The following is a 25222-nucleotide window of genomic DNA, read 5'->3' on the forward strand; positions in this document are numbered from 1 at the left end:
TTAAGTTGCATTCTGAGAAATATAGTATAAAGTTTTTAAACTTTTCCACAAAATGTAATTCCTAATGCAACTGGCAGCATGGAGTTACTTATTAGAAACGATTGGTTCTTTTTAGAAAAATACTTAATAATCTTCAATGGCAAATAGCAACTATATTCCTGGCAAACAACATGTTAATAAATTGTGCACACAGAAAACTTGCTATATATAATTTGCACTTCTTTGGAGTTTCAAAATGAACTGTTAAACCAGGGAAGAATACTGTTCTTTATGGGTTTAAAAAAACAAAAATGACGATGTATTTTTCAAACCAGGCTGCGTGCTCCATCTGGGTTTCCTGATTGATGACCACATCTACTTGATGTAAGTACAGACAGTGCCACCCACGGCTGATAAAACATGTTTATGCCGGTACTCCTACAGTACCACTGGCAAAGAGATATTACAGTTAATTACCCCTCGCATTCCATTGTTGTGAACAAGCTTTTACTGAACAGCAATGATATTACAATAATCACGTAGGTGGGAGGGGGAACGAAAATTTCTTTGGACATTACAATCATCTATGTTTTGTCAAACTATTTTATTTTGTGTGCCCAATTAATCGATTGCTATTTGGAAGCTTAACTGACAGCCCTAGATTGTAATAGTGGTGAAGGCTGAGAAGGTGACAGTGCTTGGTTTGATAACCTGATCCAGTAAACTCCTGGCGCTCAGCTCACCAATGCACTGGGTTCCCAGTGAGTTCAGTCTGTAGCCGGTGGGACACACACATCTATAGCTGCCCGCTGTGTTCTCGCATTGACCAATGGAGCAAGGCCGTGGGGTCAGGCGGCATTCGTCGATATCTGAAACGAACAAGCGAGGCAAAAGTTATGTTTTACAAAAATCTAAATGTTTTTCATTTTAAAGTTATTCCTGAGTACAATCTTCCACTGAGTTACCTGTGCAGCTGGCTCCTTGCGGCCCCAGTCTAAACCCAGATGGACACAGGCATCGGTAACTCCCAGCTGTATTCTCACACTGACCGTTAGTGCAGGGCCGCGGGCTCAGGCTGCACTCGTCCACATCTGAAACACAACACAGCGCTCTGTTACACACTAGAGACAAAGAGAGAGCACTTGTCTCAAAACTATATCACAAGTCTGCCAGATGACATAATTAGTAGTACAGTATTTCATGTTAGATTTAAAAATGTCACATTTGTGTCCGTTTTTCATATTAAATATTGACTTAGAAAGCAGATGGCACGTTGCATACAGTGGTACATTGCTTCCAATGGGCGATCCTTGGGAAGCATTGGGCATTTGAACTACCTGTGCATCTGCTGTTCTGTAGCTGGTAACCAGGCTGGCAGGGCACACACCGGAAGGAGCCAGCGGAGTTAACACATTCCTGACCAGGGCAGGTTAAAGCATTCTCACACTCGTTGATATCTGAGGGAGGGAAAGACAGCACAGGATATGATAGTCGGCAGCAGGTATTGTGTTCAAAGCTTTTTGAAATCATTGAAATAGGGAAATGAACTAGAACCTGATACTCTGAAGAACCTGTGCAAAACAACGTCCTTGCAGAGTTTCAACATAATAGGATAAGCGGTTTTCAAGTGGTATCCAAAAACGTGTTAAGTATATGGGAAAACTACAAACTGGTATGTAATTCAAAATGTTAACATAACATTATTCAGCAGGTTTCATTCGACTTACTGAAGGAAAATGTGGTTGATTCTGTTGGGTAATGCAAAACTTTTGGCCCTAGCTGTACATGGGTAAAGCGTATAAGATCATCTCCTCACCTGTGCACTCAGCTCCCTGGTGATCCAGCTGGTATCCAGCAGCGCAAACACACCTGTAGCTGCCAGGTGTGTTCTCACAGCGTGCGTTAGTGCAGGGGCTGGGGGACTGCCGGCACTCGTCTGTATCTGAGCACAGAAATGACAGACAGGCGCTCACACTAACAATCGAAGCAGTCTGCCCAAGCCCTGATACTTGAGAATTAGAACATATTAAATACTGAACCCTTTGGAAAGTGAGTTACCTATGCAGCTGGCTCCTTGTGGCCCCAGTCTAAACCCAGATGGACACAGGCATCGGTAACTCCCAGCTGTATTCTCACACTGACCGTTAGTGCAGGGCCGCGGGCTCAGGCTGCACTCGTCCACATCTGAAACACAACACAGCGCTCTGTTACACACTAGAGACAAAGAGAGAGCACTTGTCTCTATAAGTATAGTCGGGAAGCATGGATTGTATTTGCTGATATGCTGTGTTGTGTGTAGACTAGCAGAATGATGGATTCCTGTTGGAGATTGCTTTACTTTGCTTTTTTCGGACCACTTAACAACCTGTATGTGATTGTAGCGGTGAAGGCTCTTTCTTTGAGAAGGAGACAGTGCTTGGTTTGATAACCTGTTCCATTAAACTCCTGGTGCTCAGCTCACCAATGCACTGGGTTCCCTGTGAGTTCAGTCTGTAGCCGGTGGGACACACACATCTATAGCTGCCCGCTGTGTTCTCACATTGACCAATGGAGCAAGGCCGTGGGGTCAGGCGGCATTCGTCGATATCTGAAACGAACAAGCGAGGCAAAGGTTATGTTTTATAAAAATATTTTTCATTTAAAAGTTATTCCTGAGTACAATCTTCATTTGTGTGATTTTATAATAAGTTAATACGTCATGTGAAGAGTTTCTCTTACATAAGAGGTAACGAACCCTTTGGAAAGTGAGTTACCTGTGCAGCTGGCTCCTTGCGGCCCCAGTCTAAACCCAGATGGACACAGGCATCGGTAACTCCCAGCTGTATTCTCACACTGACCGTTAGTGCAGGGCCGCGGGCTCAGGATGCACTCGTCCACATCTGAAACACAACACAACGCTCTGTTACACACTAGAGACAAAGAGAGAGCACTTGTCTTAAAACTATATCGCAAGTCTGCCAGAAGCCATAAATAGTAGTACAGTATTTCATGTTAGATTTAAAAAAGTCACATTTGTGTCAGTTTTTCGTATTAAATATTGACTTAGAAAACAGATGGCACGTTGCATACAGTGGTACATTGCTTCCAATGGGCACAGGAGATCCTAGGGAAGCATTGGGCATTTGAACTACCTGTGCATCTGCTGTTCTGTAGCTGGTAACCAGGCTGGCAGGGCACACACCGGAAGGAGCCAGCGGAGTTAACACATTCCTGACCAGGGCAGGTTAAAGCATTCTCACACTCGTTGATATCTGAGGGAGGGAAAGACAGCACAGGATATGATAGTCGGCAGCAGGTATTGTGTTCAAAGCTTTGCTGACCTAGAATCTGATACAATGAACCTGTGCAAAACAACGTCCTTGCAGAGTTTCAGCATAATAGGATAAGTGGTTTTCAAGTGGTATCCAAAAACGCGTTAAGTATATGGGAAAACTACAAAGCAGTGTGTAATTCAATATGTTAACATAACATTATTCAGCAGGTTTCATTTGATGTGATGAAGCATAATTAGTTAATTCTATTGGGTGATGCAGAACGTTTGGCCCTAGCTGTACATGGGTAAAGCGTATAAGATCATCTCCTCACCTGTGCACTCAGCTCCCTGGTGATCCAGCTGGTATCCAGCAGCGCAAACACACCTGTAGCTGCCAGGTGTGTTCTCACAGCGTGCGTTAGTGCAGGGGCTGGGGGACTGCCGGCACTCATCTGTATCTGAGCACAGAAATGACAGACAGACGCTCACACTAACAATCGAAGCAGTCTGCCCAAGCACAGGTACTTGAGCATTACAACTTATTAACTTACATACTGAACCCTTTAGAAAGTGAGTTACCTGTGCAGCTGGCTCCTTGTGGCCCCAGTCTAAACCCAGATGGACACAGGCATCGGTAACTCCCAGCTGTATTCTGACACTGACCATTAGTGCAGGGCCGCGGGCTCAGGCTGCATTCGTCTACATCTGAAACACAACACAGCGCTCTGTTACACACTAGAGACAAAGAGAGAGCACTTGTCTCTATTCAGCACAAGCAGTGGTGCTGGAGGGAGCACCCTTTCTCTTAGGGGGCTGAAGAAGGAAGCAGTTCAGTCTCCCTGCCTCAGAACTGCTCCCCTGGCTGTGCTCCTTACCCACGCATCGTGTCTGCTGGGGGTTGATGTGGTAGCCCTGGTTGCAGAGGCAGGTGTAGGCTCCTCCTCGCTGCTTCAGACAGCGCCCCGCTCCACAGATCTGGGGGTTCAAGTCACACACTTGCACCTCTACCCACAGGCGGGGGGGGGGGGGGGGGGGGAGGAGAGACAAGACAACACCAATCAGATATTAGATAGATGGATTACAATGTTATTTAATTTGTGCTTGCTTGCTATACCTCCCATATACCTAGACACCATCACTTCTAATGCTCTTTTGAACGAGCCAGGCCAGGATGGCTAAGCTCTCCTCTGTTAAAGTAGTTCTCGTTGTCTTGCTGTGTGGCTTTTCAATTAAAGTATTAAATACAAGCACAGAATGAAAAGAGCTATAGCACTAGAAAATGAGGTGCAAGGCGATAATGTTGCTTTGGTCACATTTTTCAATTTTTTCGTAAAGTATATGGAAAACTACGAAGTGGTATCAGGTTTCATTCGACTATAGGGGATGCAAAACTTTTGGCGATAGCTGTAGGCTTAGGTAGATAAGCACCTGCCAACTGAGCTTTACTATCAGCCCTCTATCAAAGTCAGTCAGATCTGTTGCCTTGCAGTCACATTGTGACTGATTTCAAACAGGGAGATGAAGCTTTTATATAGTACAGAATACAAGTGAATCATTTGTGTGAGGGACAGCACATTCACAAAAGGCAGTGTTTTCTAATGACCCTGTAGCGTAGATTGATCAGACAGACAGACAGACAGACACTACGTACCTGGGGCACGTGTTGCAGCGCGGGTTGTGGTGGTGACGGTGGATGTCTGTACAGGTTGTACTGGTCTTACTGGTTGTGTTGGTAGCACTGGTTTCTCTGCTCTCGGTGGCTGCCTCTCCTCTCTCTCGTTGCCAACATCAGGGGTCAGAGGGGCTATAAGTACAAAAGAGAAAAAAATTAAATCTCTTGTTAGTTGATCTACATTGACAATGTGTCCAGTAAGCTATTGAAACAAATACCCATGCATGACCAAATTGATACAAACGGTTCCAAAGATATGTCCTTTGACTTGCTTTTGTATTCAGTGTGTTAAATAGCATTTTTGTAACAGATGCAAAGCTGTACGACTCCCTCCTTTTAATATATTTTTTTTCTTCAATGACTCAGTATTTTGGTGTGTAAAAAATATATACCAGCAAAAATAAAATCCAACATGCCACTGGCTGTCTGTATGTCACTGCTGGATTGTTTTTTTCTGTTGCACAAACCAATTTTATTGTAATAAGAGCAAACTTAACACTGCAAATAATGGTTTAGCACTCCACTTAGTAAGCCGATAAACAATGTACATTACCAGATAGCAGCTGACCAGTCTGATGCACAGCGCCATCTAGAAACTTTGACACACCAAGAGGTGTCAGCAGTAAGATTTGCTTTAAGTTGATATACAGTATATAGGTTAAGATGTGCACTGTACTCACGTGTTTGGGCTCTAGGAGGCACCACTAAGGTTTGCCGCTCCTGGTTGATTTTAACACTGGAAGCTGAGTAGTGGTATCCTGGCCCTGCTGGGCAAATCTCCTTAAATTCCTCTGCAAAGAAAATGAAAATGAATAAGACACATTTTAGCCTGTTGACCACTGGTGAATCCTTTAAAACCCAGACTGGGGGAAAGTGCTATGCAATAGGAGAATATACTGTACAAATATCATGCAGGGAGTCCCTGCTGAAGGGTATTCAAAAGCATGTACATGTCATGTCATTTGATAGCAATCTCACTGAAGATGACTGCAAGGGCTTGAAATTTACTTTGAAAGTGCTGTGCAATAGGAGTCTTATTTCCATCCCTGGTAATGTGTTTGCAGTGCGGTCGTGCCCGCTCACCTGATCCAAAGGGCGGGCATCTCTCGCACGTCCGGCCCCAGGCTTTGCCCACTCGGCTGCAGCAGCAGATCTGCTTGGTGATGTTCTTTAGGATGGGCAGCGTGCAGAACCCCGTCTTCAGGATGCGATAACACTGCCCCTTCAACTCAGAGATCACCATCTGGGCTGCAGAGCAAACACACACACACACACACACACACACAGGCACACACACACACACACACGGACACACCAACACAACCGATCAATACCTGGGTCAGTTTGAAATACAGTGCTGCCATCCTTATGACCCTGTGATCCCAGCATTTGGAAAATAACTGACCTGATGAATAATCTGATGGGTGTTTGTAATGTAAGTAGTTCCAGGGATGGCAATAAGACTATTGCATAGCAGTGTTACCCATTCCAGGTTTTGATAGAAGCTTGATCAGCCTCAGTGAATAGTTAACAAGCTCAGGCGAGTCCTATTAAACTCCTTGTAAAACCAGGAATGGGTCAAACTGCTATGCAATGGGAGTCTTATTTCCATCGCTGTAGTCCTGCCATAAGAACAGAAATGTAAGCGATTCTTTTTTGTACAATTGTTTGTGTATATATAATGATTTTAAGGTAGTGTTTTGCATTGTGGTGTGAACATAAATTCTCAGGAACAACAGTGGGGATCAGACTTATTAAGAAAGTAGCATTTTGATTATTAATGGGTTTTAGCATAAGGATAAAAGCAGCACCATAGAAATTGAACCCCAACCATAGCTTACATGTCAAACTTTAAAAAAAAAAAACCTCTTGACTTGTATAATGATCCCTGATCAAATATTGAATATGCTATTGGCATCCTATTATAATCATGGAAAAACCCTAGTAGAACTATTAGCAAAACCCAGCATGACTGGCAATGGCAGCATACTGAATTTGGAAAGAATATTGCACAGTTGACTAGATATTGTAGCCTACTGTCTGCTGTAAGCTTTAGCTTAACACTTTTGTAATAGTAATCAGAATACACCCAGCAAGTCCGAGGTCTTGTGCTATCCTTTTGACCTTTAAGGATATCCAACACGTAGTTAATTAGACATCAGGGTTGTGAAGACCTCAGTACACATCCTGTGTGAACTGGGCTGTCAAAATCAATTCAAACTGCTCGGGTAAATCTGGGTGGTGAATGGGTCGGCTTACTCAATTAGCCAGAATGGCCTAGCAGGGCTATAAAAAGAAAAAGCTTCTTATTCGGGAGTTCGTTCTGCTAAGTTAAACACATGAACTTGAATCTTGTTTAGCAACAGAGTGGGGTAAAGTCACATACTTGCTGAATGACACCCCTCCTCATTGCACTGGCTTCCAGAGCGTGTGCAAATGCATCTCTTCTTCACAACAGTGGTTTACTTACAAATGCAGCGTCCTTGAGAAGCATCCAGTATGTAGCCTGTCTTGCAGACACAGCTGTAACTTCCCCGGGTGTTCATGCATTCCCCGTTCTGACAGAACCTGGGCAGGGAGCACTCGTTAACATCTGCATGGGAGGGAAACGCATTTCAGTCACGACTCCACTTATGAGTTTAAAGCTGAGGGGAAGCCACTTTGCGGCTTGGAACTTGGTTTCAGGAGACTCGTTCAGGCCACTGCACGGCACACCAGGGGAGACTTGGGGTTTGATACAGCAACGTTGCCTCAAACTAGGTCTTACGGTCTCCTGGAACCATGTTTCAAGCCACTGTTCCTGAAAAAGTGGCTTTGTGTTCCCTCAGCTTAACGATACACTAATCTCTTTTAAATAAATTTAGTCCTGGGACAAACTGCATACAGTTTGTATTGTGATGTGTCCTGTTGCCCTTGCCAGGCTGAGCCCACTGCATCCAGGAAGCATAAGAGGCGAGCGAATGAGCCGACTACGTCACTTAGACCCGCACCTCGTCAGTTTGAAAAAACGCAACTGTAGCAAGCCTGGCCCAATTGAGGGCCCCTAATGGGTTAAACCAGATGCAGAGGGGATTGTGAAAGTGAGCTGGCTGGCAGACAGGCTAGCGTGCCTCCACAGTGAAGCTGCCTGTCTCTCCTGGGATAGGGTTGTGTGGCCTGGCTCCAGCTCTCTCCTGTGTTCCAAAAATGTCCCCAGCTAGCCTTTCACTCATCCCAACGCTCCAGGCACAGAGAACAATGGAGAACAGTGCCCGCTTTCAGCTGAAAAAAAATCCACATAGCACTCCCTAATTATTATTTTTAATTAATCCTTCCTCTGTTTTTTTTTTTTTTTCATTTCATGCACATTGCTTCACTCTCCACTCTCCTTGTCTGTTTTCAGGAAACTTTTCCCAGAACCAAAAAGATTTGTTCCACTTTCCCACCAGTAACCTGTTTGCAGACTCCGTGGGTAGAGGGTATAACTTTAACCTCTCAATCATACAATCAGTGGGTAGCACAGAAGAAAATGAGCAGAAGTGTGTTTTTTGTTATGCTAATACATTTGTTTTACAGGAAAGGCAGTAAAGACCACTGTGCTGATGTTTTCAACTGCTTTAAAAAACGATGCACGCTGATACTGGATAAAATGTAAACTGTGAGATGCATTTTTTTATGAAAGTAGATTTAGTTTATCACACCCAGTATTCCCAATATTGAATTACTGGATTACAATGCATCGAAATACAGAAGGTCTTTATATAACCGCGTAATAATCAAAGCAATCAAAAATGTCTATATAATGTAGAGTGAGACAGACAGACAGACAGAATTCATTTTTTGAATGAGGACCCTAAACTTTTTGCAAGAACCCCATAAAACAGGACATTTCTGGTTAAACATTTGCAAACGTTTAGTAAAATACAGACCCTCCCTTGTGCTGTGAATACAGTGCTGCATATTCTGCAACTAACCCTCCCCTCTTTGAGGTAATCCATCTATATTTATTTTAATATGCTTGTTCACTTTAATCAAATCTAATTGGACCTTAATACAAAAAGCCAGGGATTCAAGAGGAATGACATCACTCTATACAGTAAGGTTTATTTTTTAAAACTATGGCTGCTTTAGTTAGTTATTAAAGTCCCAGCAAACTGCCAGCCTTAAAAGGGCATAGTGTCTGTATGAATCGCTCTCTATACATCCTGTAAATGTAATGCTTTAATTCCAGTTACAGTCATGCTGCAGTAATTGCAACTATAATTACAAATTTACTAATTGGAATTGACCCCAGCAGAGAAAGCCATCAGTCTAGATTACGAAACCCAGATGCACTTAATAAGTTGATTTCACGGACATTCGGTAGACCATGCTACCATTGTTGACTGTGATTGTTTCATGATATCCCTGTTTGCGATTTAAAACCATTTTCTTATACCTCTGCAGGACTAAGAACAGGAAATCACACAGTTTCTGATTTTTATTACATGAGAGTAGCTGTTATTTACTTCATGCTAACATTGGACTTGCCAAGATGAAATGAGATATTATTGGTGGGGATCAACCAAGACGTAGCTTCACTGTAGTATATGAGCCTTCAGTGGGTTTCTTATTGGTCCGCTGTTGCAATGCTGGCTCCAGGGATCAGCCTATTTGTGGCCTCCATGGTGCATCAGCACACACAACACCAAATAAATGATATTTTTATTACAATCTTTGCAATCATATTGCATTGGAATTAATGCTGGAAGACCATTTAGTTTAATGCAGTTATCGTTTCCACACATCCATTCAGAGCAATAGGATGGTTTTGTAATGCAATATTACCGGGTTATAAAAATGAAACTGTGTACGAATATGGCTTGGCTGTGGTGCCATAGACCAAGCATGGTCTGTCGGTGGTTAACCATATTAATCGTTTACGATTCAACCATGAATAAACCATGGTGTAAAATGATCCATATCCTTTTGTCCACCCAAAATGCTCTTTTATACTATAAGAGACAACTGTGTAGATTAATCCATAGCACAGAACTGCATGACCTAAAAAGGATTTGAAACTGGGTGTACTATTAGTTATCTTCATAAACAAATACTGAAATGATTTGTGCTGCGCAATACACACAGCAGTGTCACAGGCAATTACTAACCCTGCAGCCCTTGCGAAATGTATTACTCTGCTCCGAGCTGACATCATACTATACAGTCTGAAAAAGAAATTCCTTGGCTGCCTGCATTGCTGCTTGCTGGAGCTTTCTTCATCCATCAGATATGAATTATTCCCAAAAGAGCCAGCAACTTCTCAGCTTCAACAGAGATTAAAATTACTCCCAATTTGACTTAATCAAAGACGAGAGGCCTCCTGTACACAGTTCTGTGCTTTCCCAGAATCTGACGCATGCGGTATAATGGTTTCAGTGCAAACATGTTGGGCTAATTGAAGCCATGGTGGCTGTAAACAGCCTTTTGGTTGAACAAAAACATATCTGAAACACACTGGGTTTGGAGTGAAGAGAGATGGTTATATAATCCAGTACTCTGAACAGATTCCAATATAAATACACTGGTTCTAATACTGCTCCATGGCTAATATATTAGTTCCATTTTGCTGGGCTCCAAAATTCTCCGTTCCGGTAAAAATATATTAGTCTAATAAAGGATAAGCTGTCGGCATTCAGAGCACCTGTCTTTCGCAATTAGATGTCTCTTGGCTCTTTTAACTGCACACAATAACAGCTCACAATCAGAGGTGTTAGGTGAATGGACAAGGGTGGATTTAATCAATCAATCAATCAATCAATCAATCAAACTTGTTTCACCTTTACTTGAACCACCAGAGAGTATATTTGAAGAAATTAACTATTGCCACATTCTTATATAGTCACGTGTATCAAATCCAGTGGAGCCCACTTTTAAAGTAATATTTACCTACTTTGAATTCATTATTAATGTGAACGCCATCTTCTCTTGTATCTTGTTTAGCATTATGAGATGTGATAAATAAAACATGGTATTGTTTAAAGAGGGTGCTTGCATATCAAAATGGATGCAAAGTAGGAATAATATGCACAGAGGATAATATGGCAAGCCAATTGAATTGTCTCCAGGTGAAACAATGTCCTATAGTAAATATTTCATTTTTTTGCCATCACTTGTAGGCAGAATTCCCCTCTTATGGACCCCTGTCCTTTGGAACACCTGCCATAACACTGTTAATAGGGTGTAGGGTGACCATGGACAGTCACTGATTCAATTTGAGGAGCCTGTGAGGTGCTTAAAGGGTGCGGCTCATTCCTCAAAGATGACCTGCCTATAATTCCTTCAAGAAGCTTGTATCAGGGGTGGGAATCTACAGACATGAAAAAAGGTAACTCACCCACACACTGTGTTCCATTGATCCTCTCAAAACCCTTTGGACAGCCTCCCGCCACACCAGCACCGCTCCCTGAGGGCAAGAACTCCAGTTACTTCACTGGGTCACTTTCCATACAAGCGCGACAGAGCACTGTGAAAGTGCATTGCAGAAATATTACATTGATAAATGGGATACAAAACTACAAATCTAGTGATCTGAAGCTCTTTACCTCCAAGATAATCAAACCCCAATTATCTACAGGTAATGGCTGCTGCAGAGTGTACTAATGCTCATATAAACCTTCATGTCTTTGTAAATAATAAATGTATTTTTAGGTTATATTATGGTCTGGGTGACGTAGGCTGTTTTAAAGCAAGTTTAAGGACAAAGTGGCTAGGTCTGACATACCCTCTAGTTTCAATTTTTTTGGCCAGCCCCTAATGGTAAAAAATAAAAAACCTCTTGGTAATTGTCTCAGAGACACACAGGCAGCTGGCATTTCAGGACTAAAGTGTGTCTGTTTTCTTGCCTGTTTAAGTATTTACAGGTGTGTAATAGCGCAAGGTGTACGTCACATGTGAAAATCATTATCTAATTTACCTACTTTTAGACTTAGGTAGTTTTTTGCTTTCTTACTTTTTTCTTACTTTATTTTTTCTACATGTGTTTCTTTCTTTCTTTCTTTCTTTCTTTCTTTCTTTCTTTCTTTCTTTCTCTCCTCTCTGTCTCCTAAAAGGTGCAGCAAATATAATTACCTTGTCTGGGGAAATCTCATGATTTTTTAGGGATCAGTGTCTTTGAAATAGTCCATCTCTTGTCAATAAAAAATGTTCATCTCTATTATCTAGTATTTGTTATATTAACACTCCATTGTTTCAATGCAGATTTTATTCTAATGCTTATTTCCTTTGAAGTAATAGTAAAAGGGTTTGTATTTTCAATCACAAAGTTACGTACTGAAGTACAGTACTATGCAATATAGCAAGTATAAATGCAAGCACACGTTTTCAGAAAACTCCGGTGATACACCATTTTGTATGCTTGTTTTATAAACTACGATTGTTATAAACTATTTTTGAGTTCCTGACAACAGACTAGCGATGGGATACAGCATACAAAAATATTGGACAAATATGGAAAGCCTAGTTACATCTGCCAAAATCAGGTTTTGTGTGCCCGGGTGAGGAAACGTCTCCACGATGTATATATAGCAACTACTGATATGCAGAGCAATTAAGAGTTTTGTATAGTGAGGTCCTCTGGTATTAATAGTCCTGACAGACCAGCCTGACCATTGACTGATCGAGAACAACAAAGAAAAAACAGTTACACAGACTGGAAAACAGGACTGATGCACAGTCTGCTCCCTGGTTCCCATGGGTCTACTCAATCTTCACCATAAAAGGTTCGCTTAGGACTCTGGTGTTACTATCAGTGAGTTAGAATCAGTGCCCTGCACCCTTATAAAGGCCTGGATTACATAACTGCAGCTTGTTAGTGTGTGATGGGCTGATAGTGTTTATTTTTGTGATGTTAAATACATTATTACATTTATAACTTTATACATTTCCTAGGAAAAAGTTAATTTTGAGCCTTAAAGATCTGCTAGTTTTCACTTGAATGCAGCTGGTCAGGCTGAATTGGTTAATTGATTGCCAGTTTAGCCTGGCCCACCTGTATTTAAGCCTGGCCCTCTGTGCTGCAGTAGTTTGGTTTTGGACTGCAGGGAGAGGCTAGCTGTCTTCTGCTTTGATGCATAGAGTGATTTTGTTGGACGTCTGTTAGGCAGCTTTTGTTTCTGTATTTTGTTTTTGAAGTGTTTCAGCACTTGCTACCTTCTGCCTTTGTCCAGCACAGTCAACCATTCACAAAGTTGTTTTTTAAAAAGCTGAATCATTTCTGTTCTTACCGATTCATCAAAGAGAAAACAGGCGAATCTGGCACTGCATACAGCACATCGGTTCTTATGTAGGGTTTTGAAAGAAGCTACAGATATACCAAACTGACTAGCAACACAAGTACTTTGTCCAGCATTGAGTACACACTGGAGAGATGAGTACAATACAGGAGTGCAGCTGGACAGTTTAATAGCTTGATTCCTTTTCCAAATGGACTGCTGCTTTACAAGTCTAGTTGTTGTCCAACAAAAGTTACGTTGACAGCTTGGAATGCAGCAAGCCTCATTCTTTTAGTGCACGTTTAGAGCAATTTTGTCTTCCCTGATTTTTAAGCAAGCCCATCTAAGCTTAATTTGAATCCCGATCTCTATTTAAACTACTCAGTCCCTTTGAGGCTTGTGAGTAATGCTTTGAGGGATTACATCCTCAAGTTAAAAGCTTTAATCTCAAGGATTAAAGGATAGAGAAGTAAAACTGAATCTCAGTGGAGCAGTTAGAGCCAGGCTGCAGAATAGCTGTGCACGCAGACGCACAATGTGCGCCGGATGATTCGGTCTGGACCTGAAGAGTTCTTTCTAGCTGTCATTTCCTTTCAGCCACCAGGAGCATTCTCATTTTCCATTTCAGCATCAGTATTTGAACCCATGTGATTCTACTACACCAGTGTAGACTAAATTAGGTAAACACAAGCCAGTTTGTACTCTTTTTAGTTCAGGTTAGTGCTGCTTTGTCCTGTTCTTGTCTGTTAATGGGTGCTATGCTTTGGTACCCTTCACAGAAGAGTAAACTATATATAAACTATGATATATTATGTATGGTAGAATTTAGTACTTAAAAATTGAAGGTGATCATTAGACATCTGTCACAAAGACGGCCGGAGTGGGTGGCGTCAGACCAGAGGCAGGAAATAAAACGACAGAGAGATGTGGTTTGTTTATTTAATAAATAAACAGAACAGAAAATAAAAGGTTTGAACACAAAACAGGACACGGCACTTACGCCAAAATAAACAGATAAACAAAACGGACTAAACAGTGAACAGACAAACGAACAAACACGGTGAGTGAAAACAACTATCAATTTAATTCACTTTACTTTATTTTACTTTCTCCTCTCTCTCCCGTTCTCCACTCACCGAACACCCAACCCTGACTGAATGAAACGTGCATCTATATATACTGTTGTGCTGGGATTCAATTACTAATTAATTATTCACTTGAATCCCAGCACGTGAATTAATTCTGTGCAACCCCGTGCTCACATATTACATTTAACCAGCACGTGAAGTGATTTGTGCCCTCCTCGTGCCTAAATATAAATCTACCTTTTTAAATCACACGTGAAACACAGACCCGTTTATATCCCGTGTACCAATGACTATACACCAACATTTAAACACGCACGCAACATACAACACATAGTATGCACACATGGGCGGGGCACATTGCCACAACATCATGTTATTTTATAGATCTACTGTAGGGCCAATCGGTTCAATGTAAGCAATATGTAAAACATTCAGCTTGGAAGTACCTCCTATTTTCTGCGGTGCAGTGGAGACCTACCCTGGTTGGATGTGCACAAGGCACACTCGTTGATCCCCCAGGCTTTCCCCTGACCTAGGCAGCAGATCTCCTGGGTCCTCAGTCCAGGCAGAGGGGAGCTACACTGGAGGGCAACAAGGAGAGGAGGAGAGAGAGTTAATATACTGAATGCAGTAGTGTAGGGGTGTCCAATCACAGTCCAATTTAAGACCAAGCTGTTAATAAACAACACATGTTATTTAACATGACTTAAAATCCAATCATTGCTTTGATTGCGTGACGGAGGAACGGATCTAACCCCAGTCTCATTTTGTTTTTTAAAGGCTCGCTTCATGCTGGTGTTTTACCTGGCCGTTCCGGACTTCTTGGAAACAGTATCCGAATCCGGATGACTCTGAGTAGCTGGAGTCTCCGCGGATGGTCTGAGCCTGGATCCTGGGCACCGGTGCCCTCCTGTCTGCGCTGACATCGCCCTGCCCCTGCCCCTGTGCTGGCCCCTCTCTCACACGCTGCACCTGGTGTATATTCACGCTGGCCTCTAGGGGGTGCAGCACATGCACCTTCACCACCTCCGAGCCTCCTGTTGGACAGAACGACATTTTACAACATGAGGTAATTGAAGATTATACTTTATACCAGGGGTCCAGATTCCAGGTTTAAACACACTTTCTTTAGTTATATAAAGGGAATGTTCCATGTATGTTCATTTGTAAACAGCCCACTAACCCCCTTTTCGAATGGTTATGGCTGTACAACAATTTTGATTTACTCCAGGCTTCTGTTGCAAACTTGATATCTTATTATTCGGCTGCTAAAATGGTAGCTACTGGAATTGAGCCTCAAACAAGTAGTTAGCATTTGGCTTTGGCTGTTCTTCAAAGCCCTTTACACATGCCTCTTCTTTTTACAAAAACCTTCAATGCAGATATTAGGTCTAAGATCAGCCTCCTAAGGTATATTTTCTAGGTTTTTTTTTTGTTTGTTTTGTTTCCAGGTTGTTTAGTAAAATGGTCCATCCCTTAATTGTCTCCTCAGTATTTCACACAGTCTGGTCGTACCAGTGTGACACAGTAACCGTTCCCCCTTGTCTGCACAGCTGCTACCCGTGACAGAGGTGCCCTTTGTGTGTGCTTTAGGAAGTGACATTTCTAAATAACCCGCAGTCTGTTCAGATTGAAAGAAAACACCTGTTTCCGAAAACACCAAAAATAAAAAAGGAAAAGAAAAACTTCTTAGACAAATTAATCTTGCTGTTGTCCCAACTGTTGGGAACGGAAACAGACACATTATGGAAAGATTCTGAACCTAAAACTGCTGTTCAGAATACTGTTCAGCACTGGAGCATACCAGGGGAAGATGGTGGCTGCAGAGGTATTGGGACTTCTGAAAAGAGTCGATCAAGATGCACAATCACCCAAACATCCTAATTCAAATAGTAAGAAGAGCTTGTAAAAAAATAGTAAGAAAAACATGTTGGCAGAGCTTGAATTTCTGGCTCGGTTCGGAAGTCTGCCATAAATGGGATCGCCCTTGACACTTACTCTGTGATTGATGATTCAACATTCTGTTAACAGTGCTTCTGGCAAGAGGACTTGGCTGTGCATTTGCATTCCCAGTTGAGAACATTGGCACACGCCAGTTCCCAGATTGACTAAGGAGGCACAGATTTATAACCTCTGCTAGTGAAGAGGACCACTTGGAGCTCCAGCTATGGCCAAAAGTTTATTTGATTACATAAGGTTAATTAAAAGATCTAAATTATGTTCATATATATTTTTTTTTTAATGATGTCTCAATCCTAAAACTATAGGTGATGCAAAACTTTTTGCCAGAGCTGTACAGTACAGCAGATCCCTATTAAAAAAATAACCATTATAATAGCGTGTACTGGCTTATCCATTACAAATCAACACCATTGCATTTCAAGGGCTTCCTGTGTTTTTAAACTTTCATATTCTATATCAATTATTTAAATCATGTGTCAAATTTGCTGTATGAAACCCCGAGTCTCCCCTGGTATGCCATACAGTAGCCTGAAACTTAGTCTCCAGAAACCAAGTTTAGCTTCATGTTCCCTCAGCTTTAGTGACATCACAGTACCCAGGCTATCTCTTACCGCTTTGCTGTGATTGGTGGCTGTGCAGTGGGAGGGTGTACACAGACTGGGGCAGTCCCTTCTGATTGGATGATGCTGCTCCATTCTGGGCCACCCCCTCAATCTCATTGGTTGAGGAGGAGACCGGGATGTGGCAGAATTTCCCGGTAAAATTCGGGGGGCAGAGACAGCGGTCCTTCTGCATACAAATTCCGCCGTTCTGACACATCAGCGGGCATAAGACTGGAAAAAACAAAATACACTCACTGCAAAGCTCAGGGTTCAGGCTGGTTAACAGCTGGTATCAAGGTTCTTGTGGTTTACTATATGTATTCTTAAAGCATATTAATCTCATTAGGATAACACTTTACATTGGGTCTCTTTAATTACTGTGTATTTAATTCATAGTTACAAATAACTGCACTCTTATTATGTATAGTTACAATGTATTTAATATGCAAATCTCTTTGCACAATATAACCCTAACCCTAGCCCCCTAACTCTCCTAATCCTTACTCTTTTCTGATACAATTGTGTACTTACAGATCTCGTGCATACATTAGTAACACATGACACACATTGTAACTGTGCATAATAACATTGTAATTATGTGTCAGCTCACATGTATTTGCAAAGTAACTTCTGTGTACACAGTAATGAGAGGCGCTTGATGTAAAGTGTTGCCCTCATTAGCGTGATAATTTTCTAACTTTACAATCTAAAATGTAGTTTCAGCAAACCAAAAATACAATAGAACTTGTTAAACGGTTTGTCACACTTATTATTGAATTATTGTATTTCTTGTTCTTATTGTATGACTTATATTGTAACACTTGAATGTATTTGTATTTGCTTGCGATTGTAAGTCGCCCTGGATAAGGGCGTCTGCTAAGAAATAAATAATAATAATAATAATAATAAACAAGGATTGCTTTTGCAGAAGCTACACCGTCAGTCACATTCAGTCACGCCTCTATCCAGAAGGATACTTCAAACATGAATTTTATGAATAATGCAGCTGATATTTGGTTCAAAGCCCTGTTTCGAAATATGTTATTCATTTTTCATGAGTGTGACTCTGTGCCACGTCTAAGCCCTGATAAACAGAAATTGCTGGAATTTAATCTGGCAACTGGTTTCTAAACTTCTCTCCACTCACAAACGACACCAAGGGTTCTATGAATCATTGCACTTTGTCTTGTAATCGGTGTGTTGGCGACCTTTAAGGTATGCTAGAAAACTAATTGCGATCCCTTGCAGTAAATTAATAGCTAGAAACCTTCTTGCGATTGTTAGAAAATGACTTGGGCATGTCCCAAATCCGTGCCAGGTTCCAGATCTTCCAATTGTATCAATGTACCAGCCTCAGGATATCGTTTCCATTACCAGAGTCTTTTTAATTTCCGTTTTCTCAGCAGAGGCTGCCCATTGAGAGCTCTAATGAAAGGGGTATTAATAAAAGATTGGAAAAGCTGAGTTAGTTACCAAAGTCTGACGTATGAAGAACAGTTCCAAGCACGGATGCTTCAATGTATCTTCCGTTCTCTCTGGCGGTCCGATTTATGCCAGAACGCCTTTCTTCTCACTTCTCTTCCATGATTTTGACTTACAAAAGCTGAGATAATGTCCCTTTTGTGCTCCGCAATGCAAGCTGTATGGTTGTCTTCACATAAATAGGAGACTAAAGATGGGACTTTTTTTATATTGCCTCTCTGGCATCTTGTAGTCCTTTTGAGTCTGTTGTAGGCAACTCTAAAGGAACCCTGGCAATATGGTTAGATTTCTGGGGTGGCCTTTATTTTAAAGATCCAGTAATGGTGAGGTTAACTTGACCCCTTTAAATCTGTAGCTGAAGATTCTGTGTACGGACAATTTTACTATAACAAATAGTGACAAAAAAGGGAAAACAGTAGGTACAGTATAAAGGAAAAGCAAGCATATGCCAAGGAGGGAGAGCTGTGGGAGTAATCTATCTAGCCGAGACTCAAAGTACCTCCAACAAGAGAGGCTTGTACCATGGAGGGTGAAATACGACTGTGGTCTTCTCCCAGGCCCGCACAGTTACACTCATTAAACATCTGAACCTTTTGGTGCCCCCTTTTGTCTTTCTGAGCTGGAGTTGAAACCCTTCCAAAATCCACAAGGATCATTCACTTTCAGTGCTCTGCCCTTCCTCTGAGGGGCTGAACGGGGTTTTCCTGCTCCAGAGCTCAGCAGAAAGCATGTTTCAGCACCCGGCCCCTCCTAACTGCCAACTCGGCTTCTACCTGTGATAATATAGGGGGCCCCCCTTGGCAAGGAATGGCACTGTTGCATTAGTGATGCCCAATGCAGTTCTAAAGCCATTACTCTGATTTCTTTTGGAGAGGTTAGGGGCTGTTATTGCCTCTTTTAAAGTGTTTGTTTTCAACACAACTGGAAGGATCAGAGCATACGTTTCAATTGCTGAAAAAAGGGGGAGTGAGGGAGATTCATTGCAAATATTTAAAAAACAATGTACAAAGTTAAAAAAAAGTCCAGTATTCTGCAAAAACTAAAATAAACTACACAGAAGAACAACTCCAGCCCATTCCAGCTCCTGAATGAAATATCTGCCGTATCTGTTAACAGTGAAACCTGCTTAATATATCTCTTCGTAATGTCCCAGTGCCGGTGTCCTGGGGAATAAGTAGACCGGGTAAAAAGTGGATTATTGTCTAGTATTTAAAGGGGAATTTCAACTTTCATACATGTATAAATCTAAACCTACAACCCACACCTTCAATGATAACTATTACACACTAGGAATAGCATGATAAAAATGGTACAACATTTTTTAAAAGTCGCTGTAGTAAGACGACAGTAATAGATATCATAGATCTATTTTTGTAATTAATTTTCGGAAGGGGCCCTACATTATTAGGAAGTTTAATTCTCCTGTGTCTGTCTGGTAGAGCCTCCCCAGCTGTAATACATACAGTATTACATGTTTCCATTCTGTGAAAGTTGGACATTTCTCTCCTTTCCAGTATTTAAGGATTCAATCGCTTAAGACAATATGTACATCATTTCTATTAAATGGCATCCCATAAAATGTATACAGTTTTTGGATGCACCTTCTTCTACTTCTCTAGCATTAAGAGAAATCTATGAACGATCCCTGGTATTTAGCACTACACTTTGCCAAATAAACAATTCAACGTAAGGTTGCTTCCAGTCCGTGTTTTCCCTGGATCGTCCCAGGACACTAAATGCCAGTACCATCAACTGAATAAAAGTTAAAAAGATAAATCAGGATACAATATTACTGCAATAGACGCACAGTAGTAATTGGTTGTCAATACTATATATTATCAATTTTTCCTATTAGATGAAAAGAGGATTTTTAAAGAGAGTGTAAACTTTTACAACCCTTATTCAACGACACAGACAAATCTGTAAAACCTTTCTGCAGATTCTTTTCCCTTAATTAACTAAACTGGTTTAATTAAATTAAGAAAAATATCCACCACAGAATAAAAAATACATCATGTTATACAGTCAGCATTTTTTTTTTATCCCAGATGTTTTTTTTTCTTCTTTGCATCCAAAAAAAAAAAAAAAGACAAGTTGTTTTTGTTATTAATCCACAAAAACAATGACATCAACCTCTGGGAGCCTGAGAGAGTTGCAGTTGCTCTCTGCAGCTTGTATTTTAATGCCAAGTACCCCTACACTAATCCACTACAATACGTTCAGCTGCAGAGATAAAGAATTGCAGAAGTTTTTGACACATTTTACATACTGTTCTGTGCCATGTTCATTAACGACGGGAACCATGGGTGAATTTTACGGCACGGTAAATTTCACACAAGCAGGGTTTTATAGACAAGTGGATCACGTCCAGTTTAGGTTTCTTGGGTGGCATCAAAGACTTCCATAGAGTAGAGTAAAAGGAGCTGTTTCTTACGGTTTGAAGATATCGACACATCTGATGTACGCCATTCTCTTTTAATAGTGGCTTGGGACACTGTTTGCCCTCAACACAGCCTTGTCTCAATGTGGCATAGACTCCACGAGGTTCTGGAAGCTGTCTTGATGGATGTATTCTGTCATTGATATTTCCCGCTGTTGGTCGAGAGAGGTGGACAGAGGATGGCGATGATTGGATTGAGATCCATGGATTGTGTAGTGACCGTGGAAGATGCCCGAAGTCTCTGTCCTGCTCAGTAAATCATTCATGGTTCACGACAATTCTAAAACAGTCATCAGTAGTCTTTAAAGTAGCCATCGCCAGAATTGTCAGGCGACCCAATCCGCATCGATGCTTAACTAAATCAAGTAAATTCGTTCAGCCTTTCAGACTAATCCAGGGTATGCCAGGACAACATACCCAAATGGAAGCTCAGTAAAAGTTCGGAACAGTTTCAGATGTTATTAGAATTTGGTTTCCCCATTTGCAGTAACAGTCTGGGATACAAATGCTCCAACTACTCAAGCACCCACTATCATCCACCTTTCAAACTCTTGATAAATCTTTTAAGAACCTGTTTTAACTAACAGCTAATTGCTCTCAGCCTTGAAGACTGCACCAAGTGGTCCAGGATTTTTCCTAATAGGTTCCTAACAAAAGAGGTGTCGCAAAAGTAGGTAGGTTTGGTGGTCAGTGGTTAAAGAAAAAGGTTTGATACCAGGAAGATCCAGGTTTGAGTCACTTAACCTCCTTGTGCTCCGTCCTTCGGATAAAACCGAAGTCTTATTTTAAGTGACTCTGCAGTACCAGTTGTGATGCATAATTCACCCTTAGTGTCTTTGGATAAAAGTGTCTGCTAAATGCCTAATTAATAGTAATAATAATAATAATAATAATAATAATAATAATAATAATAAGGGTTAATTAGGAAATCAAAACAGTGAAGGATCTTAATACAGACTTAATGATTTACCCCTGTGTTGGAAATGTACGGAATATGGAATTCAATGGAATTTTTATTTAGTTCCGCCACTGTTTGGGTCATTACATCTCCGCAGCAAATCACTCTGAATGGGTTGAGGGAAAGCATCACGTCATTCCTGGCCAACTGAATGGCATGTGGAAAGACTTCTCTTCCCTGAGAAGATCCAAAACGCTGAAGCTGAAACATTAGCACTCTGAAAACATTTAATCGCAAATCAAAGACACATGCCCTGGAGTTCGGAAACACAGGGGACATGCGCCAATGGTCTGGGGGACTGGGATCTTAATCCAAAACTGAACCGTAACTGCTTTCAAACAAGTATCCCATTCCACTCCGACTGATTTCCTCCCAATTAGATGCCCCTATTTTAACATTAAAGAGATGAATTCACAGGTGCTGTAAGATGTTTCTAAACAAGTTGTTTATCCCAGCAGAGTAGCGAGCGAGCAAATCGACCCCCTAAGTTTTACAGCCCTGACTTCAAAACTCGCAAACTGAATTCAAAGGTAAAACTATGCAAAACTAAGACAAATGTTTCAGCTGATGTCCTTATTCAGTATATTGTCCCTTATAAAAGTTTACCACGATATTTTTGCACTGTATTTTTGTAGTTTCCGCATAGTTATACTATGCACTAGTTTGCCATGTTTATTAATGTGCTTTACCATGCCTCAATTTTCTTTAAATGTTCTTCCCTATGCTTTACCTGTGCTTTATTACACTTTGCTGTACTTTTGCTATAGGAGACGTTAATATGGGGTACATGACACTGAAGAAGGCATTTCCCAAATCCTTGGTCTACTTTGTTTCTTATAAATGAACCTTTCAATACATTTTACCCTAAAACTTTAAACAAGATCAACTAAAATTAAAACTTGGACTCATAAACATTAATTTTACTTATACAATGCATTTTACCACACGATGTAACTGTGCTTTCTGATATAATGCCCCGTACTGAATCTAATCCTGCCCTTGTGCCTCTGGTTGTCGTTCAGTTGACAGTATCCATCAGTGCACAGTATCCATTTCCCTTTCAGCAGAGCATACTTGCCTTGGCTTTCTCCCTGCTAAACCAAGCGCTGGAAACACATGTCCTAAAGAACACTCTTTGGTTTAACAAGTTTGCTTTCATGTATGCAGGGGTGTATAGATAAAATAAAAAGTATTTTAAACCTGAATTACTGACTTATAATAAACCTGGGTCTATAAATAACATGAGCCAGATTGATGAAGCTTTGCTATATAGTTTGAAACGCTTTCCCCCAACTAAATAAAATACACCATGCTGGTAAAGAAGACATCTGAGATTATCATTAATAATTTATGATAATCTGGGTAGTTCTACAATTAAGAATTTCAACACGAAAAGAGATTGATATGGTAAAATCATGACAGGCAATAGAAACTAAAAAAAAGTGGACTTTGCCTACTAAAGTACTTTGCTAGACACACTAAAAACAAATTCGAAAATTAATTTGTCAATGAAATCAGTTTGAAGATAATGGAAATAATTCAAAGCACATTTATCCCTAAACATTCAATTTATCTGTTTTTGTTCTTTTAAAATATGTACCCCCTAACATAATACAGATAGTGCCAGAAGGGTAACATAGAACTAGTTTTCAAAAAACTAAAGTATATTATAAAAACAATACACAGAAAGAGGGCGAGAGATTGAAAACCTCTTTCCAGGGTTCAGTTCTCCTTGCACTTTTTCTCTACACAGCTGCTGAAAATTACCAAAGCCTCTCTCTCTCTCTCTCTCTCTCTCTCTCTCTCTCTCTCTCTCTCTCTCTCTCTCGCTCTCTCACTTCAGATGTTTTCCCTTCAATTGAATCATAGTAGGGAAAATTAAAATCTACTTACAGACTCTGAAGCCAGCTCCCGGTGGTGAATGCCCTCGCTCAGAGCTATAAACAGTGGTGACATTGCCTCTCTCACAGTGGTTGGTACAGCGACCCCCAATGCAACGCACCTTGCAGATGGTTGGAGTAAACAGCACCTTAATGCGTTCGCCCGCAGTGTTTTGATTCCTAGCTGGGGAGGGGAACAAAGCAAAGATGTAAAACAGTAGGGCAGATCGAAGCAGGTCCATGTCTCTGTTCATCCTAGAAGAAACGTCGAAAAAGAACTCTCTCTTTCACTGTTCACCCGCTGTGACTTAGCTGCAAGTCGCTCCCCTTTTCCCAAAATACATGACGACCAAACAGAAACACACACACACACATGCAGACACGCACGAAAAAAAGAAAGAAAGCAAGGTTCAAAGCTTGCTTGGAAATGAATGCCTGTCCACTTAATTGGAAGCAGTATACGAAGCATTGACTGGGCTGGGGTCCAAACACAATGTTTGTAAGGGTTCCCATCCATCACGCTACTCTGTTAACTCTTCACTGTGCTGGACTTTTTTTTTTTTTCTGGGATCTCATTTTTTTTCTACTAGCCCCGTGCTGAAAATCTTTTAACCTTTTCGCTGCCAAGCAAAATAGAATGCTGCCACTTTGCATGGTTAGACATTATAGTGCAGGGATGGAAATAAGACTCCCATTGCATAGCAGTTTGATCCATTCCTGGTGTGATCATTAACCTTCACCACCCTGCCCCTAGTGGATGTTCTAGTTTTGTTTAAGTTGCGTTTTTCACGAGCGAATTAGTCTTGCAAGGTTTAGGGTTACAGGTGGACTTAGAAATGATACATGTTTCTGAGAGCTTGGTTCTAGTTAATATCATTAGTAAGAAAACCCCTGGAAAAACAACCTAGGTAAACACAGGCAAAAAATATATAATTTGATATACAGAGTACTCCTTTCGCTGTTGGATCCTGCAGATGCTTGGCAGGGGAAGGAATCAGAGATCCGAGGCTGTAAAAAGTGTTTGAATCTGGGCACAGTCCTGAAGATGCAAGCCCTCGCCAGATGGGTTTTCATGTTTGAAAGCAACTCTAAATTACTGTAATTTACAGCCTCGCTGCTGAAATAATGGGCCATTTGTCACATCCTCCAGGTAAAACGTTTAAATCTTTTAACGAATCCAGCAGAGCTATGGCCAAAAGTTTTGCATAAATCAAGAGTTTTAGGATCTAGACATAATTAAAACAAAAAAACTATTTGAACATAGTTTTAATCTTTTAAATAACATCATGTAATCAAAGAAACTACAAACATATCGCAAAAGTCTACCGGAAGTAGTACAGTATTTCGTGTTAGGTTTCGAAATGTCACATTTATGTCAATTTTTTTTTGTACATTTTTCGTTAAGTATATGGAAAACTACAAAGTAATTCAATATGTTAACGTGATGTATTATCTCTGGCAATATTCCTCTGATTTTATGTTCTACTCAATGGCAACTACCCAGGCACCAGCCATGACATCGATTGTAGACCATTCAGGATCTTTCATCACAGTGCACGTTTCACCTTCTGTATTCCCCCCACCCTCCATGGTGCCCAGCATGACATGGCAGCGGACCAGTGGATCATGATGATGGATGTCTCTTGTGTTATCTACAGAGTTGTATGTTGTATGC

At 41.0% G+C, this 25222-nt stretch overlaps 1 protein-coding gene across 2 annotated transcripts in view; it reads right to left on the reverse strand.

Moving 5' to 3' along the window:
• Positions 1–24003, reverse strand: part of LOC117416108 (latent-transforming growth factor beta-binding protein 4-like) — a 37587-nt gene extending 13584 nt beyond the window's left edge. Inside the window, exons 1-20 of one of the 2 annotated variants that reach the window (XM_034027168.3) lie at positions 23561–24003; positions 16797–17018; positions 15028–15260; positions 14702–14804; positions 11260–11328; positions 7375–7497; positions 5988–6152; positions 5585–5695; positions 4884–5036; positions 4108–4236; positions 3812–3937; positions 3565–3690; positions 3111–3230; positions 2733–2858; positions 2441–2566; positions 2038–2163; positions 1796–1921; positions 1317–1436; positions 945–1070; positions 723–848 (exon numbers count right to left, since the gene is read on the reverse strand). In XM_034027168.3, the coding sequence (XP_033883059.3) occupies positions 723–848; positions 945–1070; positions 1317–1436; positions 1796–1921; positions 2038–2163; positions 2441–2566; positions 2733–2858; positions 3111–3230; positions 3565–3690; positions 3812–3937; positions 4108–4236; positions 4884–5036; positions 5585–5695; positions 5988–6152; positions 7375–7497; positions 11260–11328; positions 14702–14804; positions 15028–15260; positions 16797–17018; positions 23561–23801 (2797 nt within the window). In that variant the 5' untranslated portion in view covers positions 23802–24003. The remainder of the gene's footprint in view (positions 1–722; positions 849–944; positions 1071–1316; positions 1437–1795; positions 1922–2037; positions 2164–2440; positions 2567–2732; positions 2859–3110; positions 3231–3564; positions 3691–3811; positions 3938–4107; positions 4237–4883; positions 5037–5584; positions 5696–5987; positions 6153–7374; positions 7498–11259; positions 11329–14701; positions 14805–15027; positions 15261–16796; positions 17019–23560) is intronic. The other variant, XM_034027169.3, reaches the window with a different exon arrangement.
• Between the last annotated feature and the right edge of the window lie 1219 nt (positions 24004–25222).

The sequence above is a fragment of the Acipenser ruthenus genome, chromosome 7, assembly GCF_902713425.1.
Source record: "Acipenser ruthenus chromosome 7, fAciRut3.2 maternal haplotype, whole genome shotgun sequence".
In the NCBI taxonomy this organism is placed as follows: Eukaryota; Metazoa; Chordata; class Actinopteri; order Acipenseriformes; family Acipenseridae; genus Acipenser; species Acipenser ruthenus.